Raw genomic sequence first — 12,306 nt, forward strand, 5'->3', positions numbered from 1 at the left:
TCAATGCGAGCTGTGGCAAAAAGGTTTGCTGTGTCTGTCAGCGTAGTGTCCAGAGCATGGAGGCGCTACCAGGAGACAGGCCAGTACATCAGGAGACGTGGAGGAGGCCGTAGGAGGGCAACAACCCAGCAGCAGGACTGCTACCTCCGCCTTTGTGCAAGGAGGTGCACTGCCAGAGCCCTGCAAAATGACCTCCAGCAGGCCACAAATGTGCATGTGTCAGCATATGGTCTCACAAGGGGACTGAGGATCTCATCTCGGTACCTAATGGCAGTCAGGCTACCTCTGGCGAGCACATGGAGGGCTGTGCGGCCCCACAAAGAAATGCCACCCCACACCATGACTGACCCATCGCCAAACCAGTCATGCTGGAGGATGTTGCAGGCAGCAGAACGTTCTCCAAGGCGTCTCCAGACTCTGTCACGTCTGTCACATGTGCTCATGTGCTCAGTGTGAACCTGCTTTCATCTGTGAAGAGCACAGGGCGCCAGTGGCGAATTTGCCAATCTTGGTGTTCTCTGGCAAATGCCAAACGTCCTGCACGGTGTTGGGCTGTAAGCACAACCCCCACCTGTGGACGTCGGGCCCTCATACCACCCTCATGGAGTCTGTTTCTGACCGTTTGAGCAGACACATGCACATTTGTGGCCTGCTGGAGGTCATTTTGCAGGGCGCTGGCAGTGCACCTCCTTGCACAAAGGCGGAGGTAGCGGTCCTGCTGCTGGGTTGTTGCCCTCCTACGGCCTCCTCCACGTCTCCTGATGTACTGGCCTGTCTCCTGGTAGCGCCTCCATGCTCTGGACACTACGCTGACAGATACAGCAAACCTTTTTGCCACAGCTCGCATTGATGTGCCATCCTGGATGAACTGCACTACCTGAGCCACGTGTGTGGGTTGTAGACTCTGTCTCATGCTACCACTAGAGTGAGAGCACCGCCAGCATTCAAAAGTGACCAAAACATCAGCCAGGAAGCATAGGAACTGAGAAGTGGTCTGTGGTCACCACCTGCAGAACCATTCCTTTTTTGGGGGTGTCTTATTAATTGCCTATAATTTCCACCTTTTGTCTATTCCATTTGCACAACAGCATGTGAAATTTATTGTCAATCAGTGTTGCTTCCTAAGTGGACAGTTTGATTTCACAGAAGTGTGATTGACTTGAGTTACATTGTGTTGTTTAAGTGCTCCCTTTATTTATTTTTTTGAGCAGTGTATAAAACACCAGTCAGTGGTGTAAAGTACTTAAGTAAAAATACTTTAAAGTATTTGAAGTCGTTTTTTGGGGCATCTATACTTTACTATTCATATTTTGGACAACTTTTACTTCACTACATTCCTAAAGAAAATAATGTACTTTTTACTCCATACATTTTCCCTGACACCCAAAAGTACTTACATTTTGAATGCTTAGCAGGACAGGAAAATGTTCCTCACGCACTTATCAAGAGAACATCCCTGGTCATCCCTACTGCCTCTGATCTGGTGGACACACTGAACATAAATGCACAATTGGATCTTGTCTCATTGCTGCAACTCCCCAACGGGCTCGGGAGACAAAGGTCGAGTCATGCATCCTCTGAAACATGACCCGCTGGGCCAATTGTGCGCCGCCCTATGGGACTCCCGATCACGGCCGGTTGTGATACAGTCTGGGTTCGAACCCGGGTTTGTAGTGACGCATCTAGCACGCTGATGCAGTGCCTTAGACCGCTGCGCCACTCAGGAGGCCCTGTACATTTACTTTTAATACTTAAGTGTATTTAAAACCAAATGCCTTTATACTTTTACTCAAGTAGTATTTTACTGGGTGACTTTCACTTTTACTTGAGTCATTTTCAATTAAGGTATCTTCACTTTTACTAAAGTATGACATTTGGGTACTTTTTCCAGCACTGACACTAGTTTCAACATATCAGCATTTTTACAGGCACCACCGAACCAACCATCACCATATCTACTCTGCCTCATACTAATTCTTTCCTCAGTTCAGTCCAGTACAGCCAAAATCAACAGAATTAACTACAAACTAACTAGTACTACATTACATGTCACAATACACATGGGCCGTGTGCATTTTCTGCTGGTGTATCCTGAGGTAGCTCCTTTCTGAGAACCTCTTCCCGCAGTGCGTGCATGTCCCGTGTAGACCTTCAGGTTCCTTCAGAACCTCTTCTCACACTGGGGGCAGCTGTAGGATTTCTCTCCTGTGTGAACCCTCTGGTGCCTCTTCAGGTTGGACTGGTGGGAGAAACTGGCCCGGCACAGGTGGCAGCCGAAGGGTTTCTCCACCGTGTGCATCCTCTGGTAGATCTCCATCTGTTTGGGAAAACTGAAGCGCTTCACTTTGACGCTTACAACGTTACTGATTCCATCTCTACTACTGTCAATGGGCTTGTGCAGCCATTTAGTGTTGAGACACCGACATTTTCTGAGGTCTGGTTTAACATAAGGAGAGTGTGAGGAGGATGAAGGCCAGGAAGTGTCTGTGTTGTTGCAGGGTCCATGTTCCATTTGATAGATCCCATAGAAGGCAGGCTGAAGGCAGCACCTGTTAGGGGGTTAACCTGAGGCGCCATCAGTCTCTCTGAATCACAACTATAGGAGCAGGACGGAGCATCGCTAGCTGAGTCAGTGTCTGTTCTCTCCCCCTGCATACGGACACCTCCCCGTCGACTAAATCTACGCCTCGTCCTGATCACAGCCAGTCTGTTGTCATGGAGACTAAGTTTGGATGTTGTTTTTTGTTCGACTGTCTGTTTCTGTTTGTGGTTAACATTGTTGTCCCCCAGGACTTTTCCCCATCCACTGACCTCCACTATGTCGCCTCTGGTCCATTGCCTGCTCAGTGATGTTGTTCCCTGGGCACTTGACTGCATCGGTCTGGGTCTAGGAATCAAAGATGGCTGCCCAGTCTCCTCTGTCAGCCTCCAGCCAACCACCTGCATGAAGAAGTTACAAAATAGACATTACAAACATGGCAGAGAAAACTCTACAGTTTATTTTTTGTCAATTACCTGGTCAAGTTCATACATTATAATGTGTGTTTTTGTGTCAACATAAGTTGCATTGATTTAATTTTATGAATGAAGAAAAAAACTATAGCCAGGTGCATCACTATTCCCATTGAAGATCTATTACTGTACGTAGGCTATATGCATTTCTCCCTTACCTTGCTCCCCCATCTTTAGTCCACTCAGCAGGTCAATGCTCTCTGGTCCGTCTTCTACTGTCTCCTCTTTGACCAGCAGCAGATCAGGCTTCCCATCCTCCATGTCTACTGACTGTAAGAGATACAGAGTGAGAGGATGTTGGATCAATAAATCTAATATGAGCACCCTGCTGTAGGGTTATGCTATGGAGCATTTTGTGATTGGGTAATGAGATTGCAAACATGTTAGTTGATTTGATTACTTGACACTATGTATATTTATATATAATAAAGTGATTGGTAATAAAGTGCTGTTAGGTGTATGTTGAGAATAGAGACATCCCACTGGGCACACACTGGTTGAATCAACGTTGTTTCCACGTTTGAACCAACATGGAATAGACTTCTGTGCCCAGTGGGAGTTTACTCCTACTCTAATGGGTCAAAATAAAAGCTATGCATGAAGCCTCTTTAGTCATAAGAGTCACACCTAGTTGACAGATATTTAGGAGACCTCTTGAGCTGTCCTAAGCAGTTAAGAGTTACCAGCAGGTGTCTTGGTAATAGAACAATGCAGCGAGTCAGTGGTTCCTGAGCCACATGAAATTACTTTGGAGTTGTTGAAATAATGTTTTGATACTGCCATGTGATCAGTCCATAAATAATCTAGACCTACATGCAACAGTATATCTTGCACCTTTGACAATGAATTCAAATTAGGCATATTTCACATAATTAATCAACCTGTTTTTCTTTTGATTATTTAATTACCTACATTATGTTGTTTCAAGTTATCCATTTGGAGCGCAATAACACATTGTTAAAAACATGTCTAAATTGGGCATGCCCATAAATTGGGCAATTGAAGGCATCTTGGGCTTATGTTAAATTTGATTGTGTTTAATTAAAATAGACCTTTAAAATGTTGTAGGCAACATTGTATGCAACATTATCGGCAAGTGACTTGATTCTTACTGTGCCAAAGCAATTAAGAGTTGTTAAACGGGAGTGACGAGTGTGTTGATCTAACGGTAATGTTGTCAACAACAAGAATATAGTTAAAAATAAAAAGGTTATGCATGCCAACATATCAGGCGATAATTAAGAGAAGCCAAAGTGTCAGGTGAAAATTCTATCAATCGTTTTACCATGGCAACATTTGATGTACAGTCACATTCACTGTGGTTGTCTGAAGCGTGCTATAGAGTTCACAGTGGGCGATACCTCATCGCAATTATTCCCCTTCATTTTCAACAATTTCAATGAGCGTCGTCGTCACTGTCTTCCCATTGCGGTACCTGAAACTGTCGTGATTATCAGCTGATATAAACTTTTATGAGTTGATTTTACTCCTGGCTCAGAGTTTTTCTGAGCAGTTTAACATCATCCTAAAACCTACTCTGAGCTTGGATTTTTTTCCCTCAGGATTCCTAGGACCTTTTCTGATATGCTTTGTGGACATGAGCCTTTTTGTGATGTATACTAGAGTCTCAATTAATCTTAGAATGAAAAGTTTTATTTTGTGTTCATTAAACATAAACAAATGTTAAATACACCATATGAAAAACACATACCTCAACAAAAAAATCATCATGAACTTGATAAACTGCATACCTTTTCTCATTAAAAGTGTCTTGGGATAAAAATAAGTAATGAAATAGGCATTTGTGAACATCATATAGCCTATAGTCAAACTCATTTTGCCCCACAGGCCGCATTCAGTCTTCACAGAGGTCGGTGGGCTACTCTTAAAGGGGAATAACAGCACATTTAGAAAATGTGTCTTAAACCTTTCTGACTCATTGTTGGACTGTCAAAGTGTACATCTTTCTCATTCAGGGAGAGAGAGAGGCAGAGGTAGAGCAAGAGTTACGTTACCAGGTTAAGGTAACTTAAGATAGAACTTTGTAGAATAACGCAAATCTACGATAATAATAAACGTTATCAACAAACATACTAAATTCAGGAAGCCCAAACGATTGAGAAATGTTTATGTGATAAATTTGGGTTGTGGGTTGCAATTTTACCTTTGAGAGGGGACAACTCAAACACACCGGCAGTGTTCAAAATAGCCTACATCAGACTTTAGCACATCACCCAACACAACACGCCTTTTACTATATTGTTAGAAGCATCATCAGACCTCGGTAGTAGCCTATTCAATTTCTTTCAATGCATTTTTTCGTGAAACCAAGCAGAAAATGCAGTGCTCTAAAGATGACATCGTAGCCACACAAATACAGTACATTCGGAACTTATTCAGACCCCTTGACTTTTTCCACATTTTGTTATGTTACAGCCTTATTCTAAAATGGATTAAATATTTTTGAACATTTATAAAAAATGTCAAACTTATATCACATTTACTCAGTACTTTGTTGAAGCACCTTTGGCAGCGATTACAGCCTCGAGTATTCATGAGTATGACGCTACAAGCTTGGCACACCTTCATTTGGGGAGTTTCTCCGATTCTTCTCTGCAGATCCTCTCAAGCACTGTCAGGTTGGATGGGGAGCTTTGCTGCACGGCTATTTTCAGGTTTCTCCAGAGATGTTCGATTGGGTTCAAGTCCGGGCTCTGCTGGGCCGCTCAAGGACACTCAGAGACTTGACCCAAAGCCACTCATGCATTGTCTTGGCTGTGTGCTTAGGGTTGTTGCCCTGTTGGAAGGTGAATCTTCACCCCAGTCTGAGGTCCTGAGCACTCTGGAGCAGGTTTTCATCAAGGATCTCTCTATACATTGCTCCGTTCATCTTTGCCTCGATACTGACTAGTCTCCCAGTCCCTGCTGCTAAAAAACTTCCAAACAGCATGATGCTGCCACCCCCATGCTTCACCGTAGGGATGGTGCCAGGTTTCCTCCAGGTGTGACACTTGGCATTCAGGCCTAAGAGTTCAATCTTGGTTTCATCAGACCAGAGAATCTTTTTTCTCATGGTCCGAGAGACTTTAGGGGCCTTTTGGCAAACTCAAAGCGGGCTTTTACTGAAGAGTGGCTTCCGTCTGGCCACTCTACCATAAAGGCTTGATTGGTGGAGTGCTGCAGAGATGGTTGTCCTTCTGGAAGGTTCTCCAATCGCCACAGAGGAACTCCAGAGCTCCGTCAGAGTGACCATCGGGTTCTTGGTCACCTCCCTGACCAAGGCCCTTCTCCCCTGATTGCTCAGTTTGGCCGGGCGGCCAGCTCTAGGAAGAGTCTTGGTGGTTCCAAACTCCTTCCATTTAAGCATTATGGAGGCCACTGTGTTCTTGGGACCTTCAATGGTGCAGAAATGTTTTGAAACCCTTGCCCAGATCTGTGCCTCGACACAATTCTGTCTCTGGGCTCTACGGACAATTCCTTCAACTTCATGGCTTGGTTTTTGCTCTGACATGCACTGTCAAATGTGGAACCTGATACAGACAGTTGTGTACCTTTCCTAATCATGTACAATCATTTGAATTTACCACAGGTGGGCTCCAATACTGTTGTAGAAACATCTCAAGGAAACAGGATGCACCTGAGCTCAATTTCAAATCTTATAGCAAAGGGTCTGAATAGTTGTGTATATATATATTTTTTTAATAGATTTGCAAAATATAATTAGCTGTTTTTACTTTGTTATTATGGGGTATTGTGTGTAGATTGCTGAAGAGTGTTTTTTACTTAATCCATTTTAGAATAAAGCTGAAGTAACAAAATGTGGAAAAAGTCAAGGGGTCTGAATACTTTCCAAAGGCACTATACATTAGAATATAATTGCTGATCTGATCAGAAACACTGTGCTCACAACCTTTATCTCCTAACTGATGTCGTTGGTGTATTTTGTTGGAATATATTGTGCATTATAAACTGGGTGGTTCGAGCCCTGAATGCTGATTGGCTGACAGCTGTGGTATATCAGACCGTATACCATGGGTATGACAAAACATTTATTTTTTCTGCTCTAATTACGTTGGTAACCAGTTTATAATATCAATAAGGCACCTCGGCGGTTTGTGGTATATGGCCAATATACCACGGCTAAGGGCTGTGTCCTAGCATTCCGCGTTGCGTCGTGCATAAGAACAGCCCTTAGCCGTGGTATATTGGCCATATACCACACCCCAGGCCTTATTGTGTAAATAGTCTAAGGTTTTTACCAAGCACAAGTCCATTCAGCTTAGGGCCCTGTGTGCGAAACAACACATAATGAGCTTGACAAATGTATACAGAAGAAAAGTTTCACACACATTTTAGATAAGAAAATATCTGCTTACCTTTGTAATGCCAACCATCCATCCAAATAAAAGTAATTCCATGTGTCCGACCTTTTGTTTTAAAATAATTTCACATAGCCTATTTCATGATATGGGGTAATCCAATGAGCAACACTGCAGCTGTTGATTGCAGTGATCATCATTCATCAAGTAGGCTATATTCTGTACACTGAGTGTACAACACATTAAGAACACCTTTCTAACATTGAGTTGCACCCCCACCTTTTGCCATTCGAACAGCCTCAATTCGTCGGGGCATGGACTCTACAAGGTGTTGAAAGCGTTCCACAGGGATGCTGGCCGATGTTGACTCCAATGCTTCCCACAGTTGTGTGGTGGACCATTCTTGATGCGCACAAGAAACTGTTGAGTGTGAAAATCCTAGCAGTGTTGCCGTTCTTGACCCAAACTGCTGCTCCTGGCACCTACTACCAAACCCCATTCAAAGGAATCTACATTGTTTGTATTGCCCATTCACCCTCTGAATGGCACACATACACAATCAATGTCTCAATTGTCTCAAGGCTTAAAAATTATCGACACTGATTGAAGTGTATTTAACAAGTAACATCAATAAGGAATCATATCTTTCACCTGGTCAGTCTATGTCATGGTGTCCCTAATGTTTTGTAAACTCAGTGTATAATCAATACATGACTTTTAAGGAGTAGGTTATTTGATGCACGGGTATTAGAATGCTTTTCCATTGCATAAAATTACCTGCATTACCACATTATCATTCTCACGTGAGGAAGGCAATTTGGCCCTGGCTTACAAACAAAATCCCCTGCATCATTTTGTAAATGATTGTCATTAGTCTACCGATTTTGTAAATGTAGGCTTATAATACATGTAATAATAACACATTTGATCTACCCCAATGAAAAATTGCACAGTGAGCATTAATCACATTTCAATAACATGCATGTATCAGTAGCTATGGTGATGTAGCTCTGGCTTTAGCTCTCTCTCCCTTTGACAGACAGTCAAACAATGAGTCAGGACTTTTTTGAAATTTGCCATTATTCCCCTTTTAAAAATAAATAAATTGATGCTCAACAACTGTCTAGATTTTGTTTCGATGCCTGTTAGCAAGCTAGACATGAGAGGAGATAATAAATGTAGCTCCATTATCATTCCTACACAGTTCCCATTTGGTTTTAGTGATTTCAATGCCCCCCCCGCATTGAATGGGCTCTCTGAGAACCTCTTCCTGCAGTGCGTACAGGCGAATGGCCTCTCTCCCGTGTGCATCTTCAGGTGCATCTTCAGCTGGTGCTGGTGGGAGAACCTCTTCTCACACTGGGGGCAGCTGTATGCTTCTCCCCTGTGTGGACCCTCTGGTGCCTCTTCAGGCTGGATGAGTGGGAGAAACTAGCACGGCACAGGTGACAGCCGAATGGTTTCTCCCCTGTGTGGACCCTCTGGTGCCTCTTCAGGTCACCAGCCTGGGCAAAGCGCATGTGACACTGGGTACAGCTGAAAGGTTTTACCCCTGTGTGGACCCTATGGTGCCTCTTCAGGTCACCAGCCTGGGCGAAGCGCATGTGACACTGGGTACAGCTGAAGGGTTTCACCCCTGTGTGGACCCTCTGATGGATCTCCACTTTCTGGGGGCAGCTGAAGCCTTTGTTACAGAACATGCAGAAGAATCGTTTCTCTTTACTACTGCCAGATGTGGCTCCCCCTTCCTGAACCTGGCCTCTAGCCCTGTCGTTTGAGTTCAATACCTGATCAAAAAGGACATGGCCGTGTGAATCAGAAGGCCCCAACGACATGGACACTGGGTCGCGATCTCTGAGCGTGTGTAAAGGGGAGTTGGTTGCGACATTTGGATTTGTTTCTAAGCTTTCGCTGTAATCTAAAAAATCTCTGCCCTGTGATTGTCCGTCTCCTAGGTGACTATCTGCATTCCATGTGGGAGGAGCGTCGCCCTCCACTTTCACAGTCCCATCGTCTACCACTATAACCTCCCCTTTCTTATCTAGGCACCCTTCAGAGTATACACTACTACTGTACCGGTTCCAGTCCCCTCTAGACAGAGCAGTCTGTGTCTCTAAGCCCAAGGGTATGTTGCCAGGGTCCATCTCTGAAGTGTAAGAACAAGACGGATCATTGCCAGTCTCTAACGCGTTACCTGAGTCCAGATGGGAATGAACCGTCCTCGGGCTTCGGTTAACGTAAAGTAAATACTCTGAGCCGGTAGCAGGAGTACAGCCCAGTCTCCCTGGCTCCAGTCTCTCTGGGTCTGACCTGTGGTCAGATAATCCATCTTGTAAAAGCCTTTGTGTTACAGTTGAAGTGTCTGTCTCTGACTTGAGTACGGCGTTCAGCGTTCCACTGACCTCCGTGATGCTGCATCGAGTCCTGAGCTGGGTCGCAGCAGCGATGGATAGGTCCTCCGTGGCTACAGGGGGCGCCACTCCAGACGTTACACCAGTAGGGATGCTTCTGCTGTGTTGTGGGTGCTCTTCTTCAGTCCTCTCTTGTTTCACCAGAGACAACCCTGCAGGACCTGCAGCCTCTGCAGACTGGCACAAGAAGAAAGGTTATTACTGGAGTAGAATGAATAGAAATTAGTAGAATTGGATAACAATGTCATAGTGAAGTCACGACAAGCTCCAATATGTCAAATAAATCAGGATTTACATGTAAGCAAGTGAATAGCTGAGGGGAGCCTTTCTGAAATAAATGGGCCAGATTTTATTTCCAAAGTGACTGTAGTTTTTTATGCAACACTATTACACAAACCTCTATCACGATAACGCGCTGGGTTGAGGTTCCACTCCCCTCATCAATAGTTATTGGTTGGTCATCTCTCCATGTATTGTGTCCCGCTGGCTTCACAAAGCTCCTGTGGCCTCCAGTGAGATGTCCTTCACCTGAGAGAGTGATTGGGGGAAAGAGGTGGTTAGGTTAGCTACTGTCAATGCTCAACGCTATATTGTTCACCAATACAATTTTTCCACTGTCTAGAATTGGCAAGGATGTAAGCTAACCCTTCCCATAACTTCTTGATATAATATTTATTGATTGATTATGTTCCATGCGTCACATTGTTTTAATTGAGTAAATAATAGGAAATTCATTCAATCAAAAATATGGTTATAAATTATGATGTTATGTCTTTGTGCAAGCTAAGTAATCAGGGGAATACGTTTTGCATAGTATCCAAAAACCGACCAAGACCCAATTCTGGTTAACCATAATGTGGTTAACACATCTAAAGTCACACATGCGCAGAAGCGAACAGGGATACATGTCACGCACCCTCGGCCTTCTGCAAAATGTACCTCTTGCCATTCCTCTGTATCGGTCAAGGATCTTGACACTACTGGGACGACTGGCGAGGACGCGCTCTGCGCGCTCCCGTGATACCTTCAATTCCAATAGCTGTAGTTTCCTCCGCAATCCCCTGTTTTCTTTCTGGCTTTGAGACATTTCCAAACGGAACACTGCATAGTCGTCGTCTACGAGTTTACAGATCTCTGCCACGGCTGCATTCGCTAGCACCTCCATGATGGAGGCTATTTGAGTGTGAAAAACCATACAGTTAGCCATTGTTAGCTAACGTTAGTCTAGCTAGCTTTACCTAGATACCATCAATTAACAAAGCCCAGTCTCCAACGCAAATTAAACACTACATGGGGTAAGTATGTGATGCTGTTATGAGTAATTGTTTTTGTTCCAGTATGCCAAACGTCTAAATGTCAACAATTAAAACCGCTAAAGTGGTTCTTGGTCAATGTTCACTTCCGTTTACACTGAAGATAACGGATCCTATTGGTGTGCGTCATAGCTCAAAGGGTGTGGCTAAATGAAAACGGGTGCTAAATTAAAAGATATGCGCGCTGTAATTTGAATTACGTTATTGCTTATTACATTACACATTCAGGGCTCGAATTTCCACTATAAACTGGGTAGTTCGAGCCCTGAATGCTGATTGACTGAAAGCCGTGATATACCACGGGTATCATTTATTTGTACTGTTCTAAATACGTTGGTAACCAGTTTATAATAGCAAGAAGGCACCTCGGGGTTTGTGGCTTATGGCCAATATACCACAGCTAAGGGCTGTATCCAGGCGCTCCGCGTTGCGTGTAAGAACAGCCCTTAGCCGTGGTTTATTGGCCATAACAATTACTATACACAAACTAACAAAATAACAAACTGATTTAGAAGAGAGAGGGAAAAAACACAAAACGAATACTATACACAAACTAACAAAATGACGACCGTGAAGCTAATAAGACAAATAGTGCTGACACAAACACAACACATAGACAATTACCCACAAACAGCTAAAGCCTATGGCTGCCTTAAATATGGCTCCCAATCAGAGACAACAATAACCAGCTGTCTCTGATTGAGAACCAATCTAGGCAACCATAGACTTTCCTAGACACCTACACTGAACACTAACCCATCTACTCTACTTAACCCCCTACACATTACAACCACCCTAGACAATACAAAAAACACATACCTTCCCCATGTCACACCCTGACCTAACTAAAATAATAAATGAAACAAAGAATACTAAGGCCAGGGCGTGACAGGGGGTGTGTGTGTGTGAAACATTTCTGGGATCATTTATTTCAGCTCATGAAACATGGGACCGACACTTTACATGTTGTGTTTATATTTTTGTTCAGTGTACATCATACCTAAAAACACTTTCATTCTAAATGTAAAAATGTTAGCTTAATTACATCACTCCGTGAGGCAGCCCTGTTCCAAATCGAATGCAATCAACTTTCAGCCGATTCAAAATATGCCTGCACGTGCGCCCGGGTGAGATTAATCTAACCATGTCATTTTTTGCTCTTGTCGCGGAAACAAAAAGTTATTATAATATAACCTATAATTGAATGGTCTACTGTAATGTTGTCTGTGTATTGTTGAAAATAAAAAATCA

The 12,306-nt window shown here is 43.6% G+C and overlaps 2 protein-coding genes across 2 annotated transcripts; both read right to left on the minus strand.

The window, feature by feature from the left end:
* Window positions 1-1,267: 1,267 nt before the first annotated feature.
* LOC129841476 (zinc finger protein 271-like) lies at window positions 1,268-2,866 on the minus strand. Its single transcript, XM_055909764.1, has one exon. The coding sequence runs from the start codon at window positions 2,510-2,512 to the stop codon at window positions 2,162-2,164; it is 351 nt and encodes a 116-aa protein (XP_055765739.1). The 5' UTR covers window positions 2,513-2,866; the 3' UTR covers window positions 1,268-2,161.
* A 1,791-nt stretch (window positions 2,867-4,657) lies between these two features.
* LOC129841459 (myoneurin-like) lies at window positions 4,658-11,157 on the minus strand. The gene is made up of 3 exons (XM_055909731.1): window positions 10,682-11,157; window positions 10,140-10,270; window positions 4,658-9,919 (listed from the first exon to the last, which is right to left on the minus strand). The coding sequence occupies exons 1-3, from the start codon at window positions 10,947-10,949 to the stop codon at window positions 8,657-8,659; spliced, it is 1,662 nt and encodes a 553-aa protein (XP_055765706.1). The 5' UTR covers window positions 10,950-11,157; the 3' UTR covers window positions 4,658-8,656.
* Window positions 11,158-12,306: the final 1,149 nt, after the last annotated feature.

Source organism: Salvelinus fontinalis, chromosome 42 (assembly GCF_029448725.1).
Source record: "Salvelinus fontinalis isolate EN_2023a chromosome 42, ASM2944872v1, whole genome shotgun sequence".
Taxonomy (NCBI): Eukaryota; Metazoa; Chordata; class Actinopteri; order Salmoniformes; family Salmonidae; genus Salvelinus; species Salvelinus fontinalis.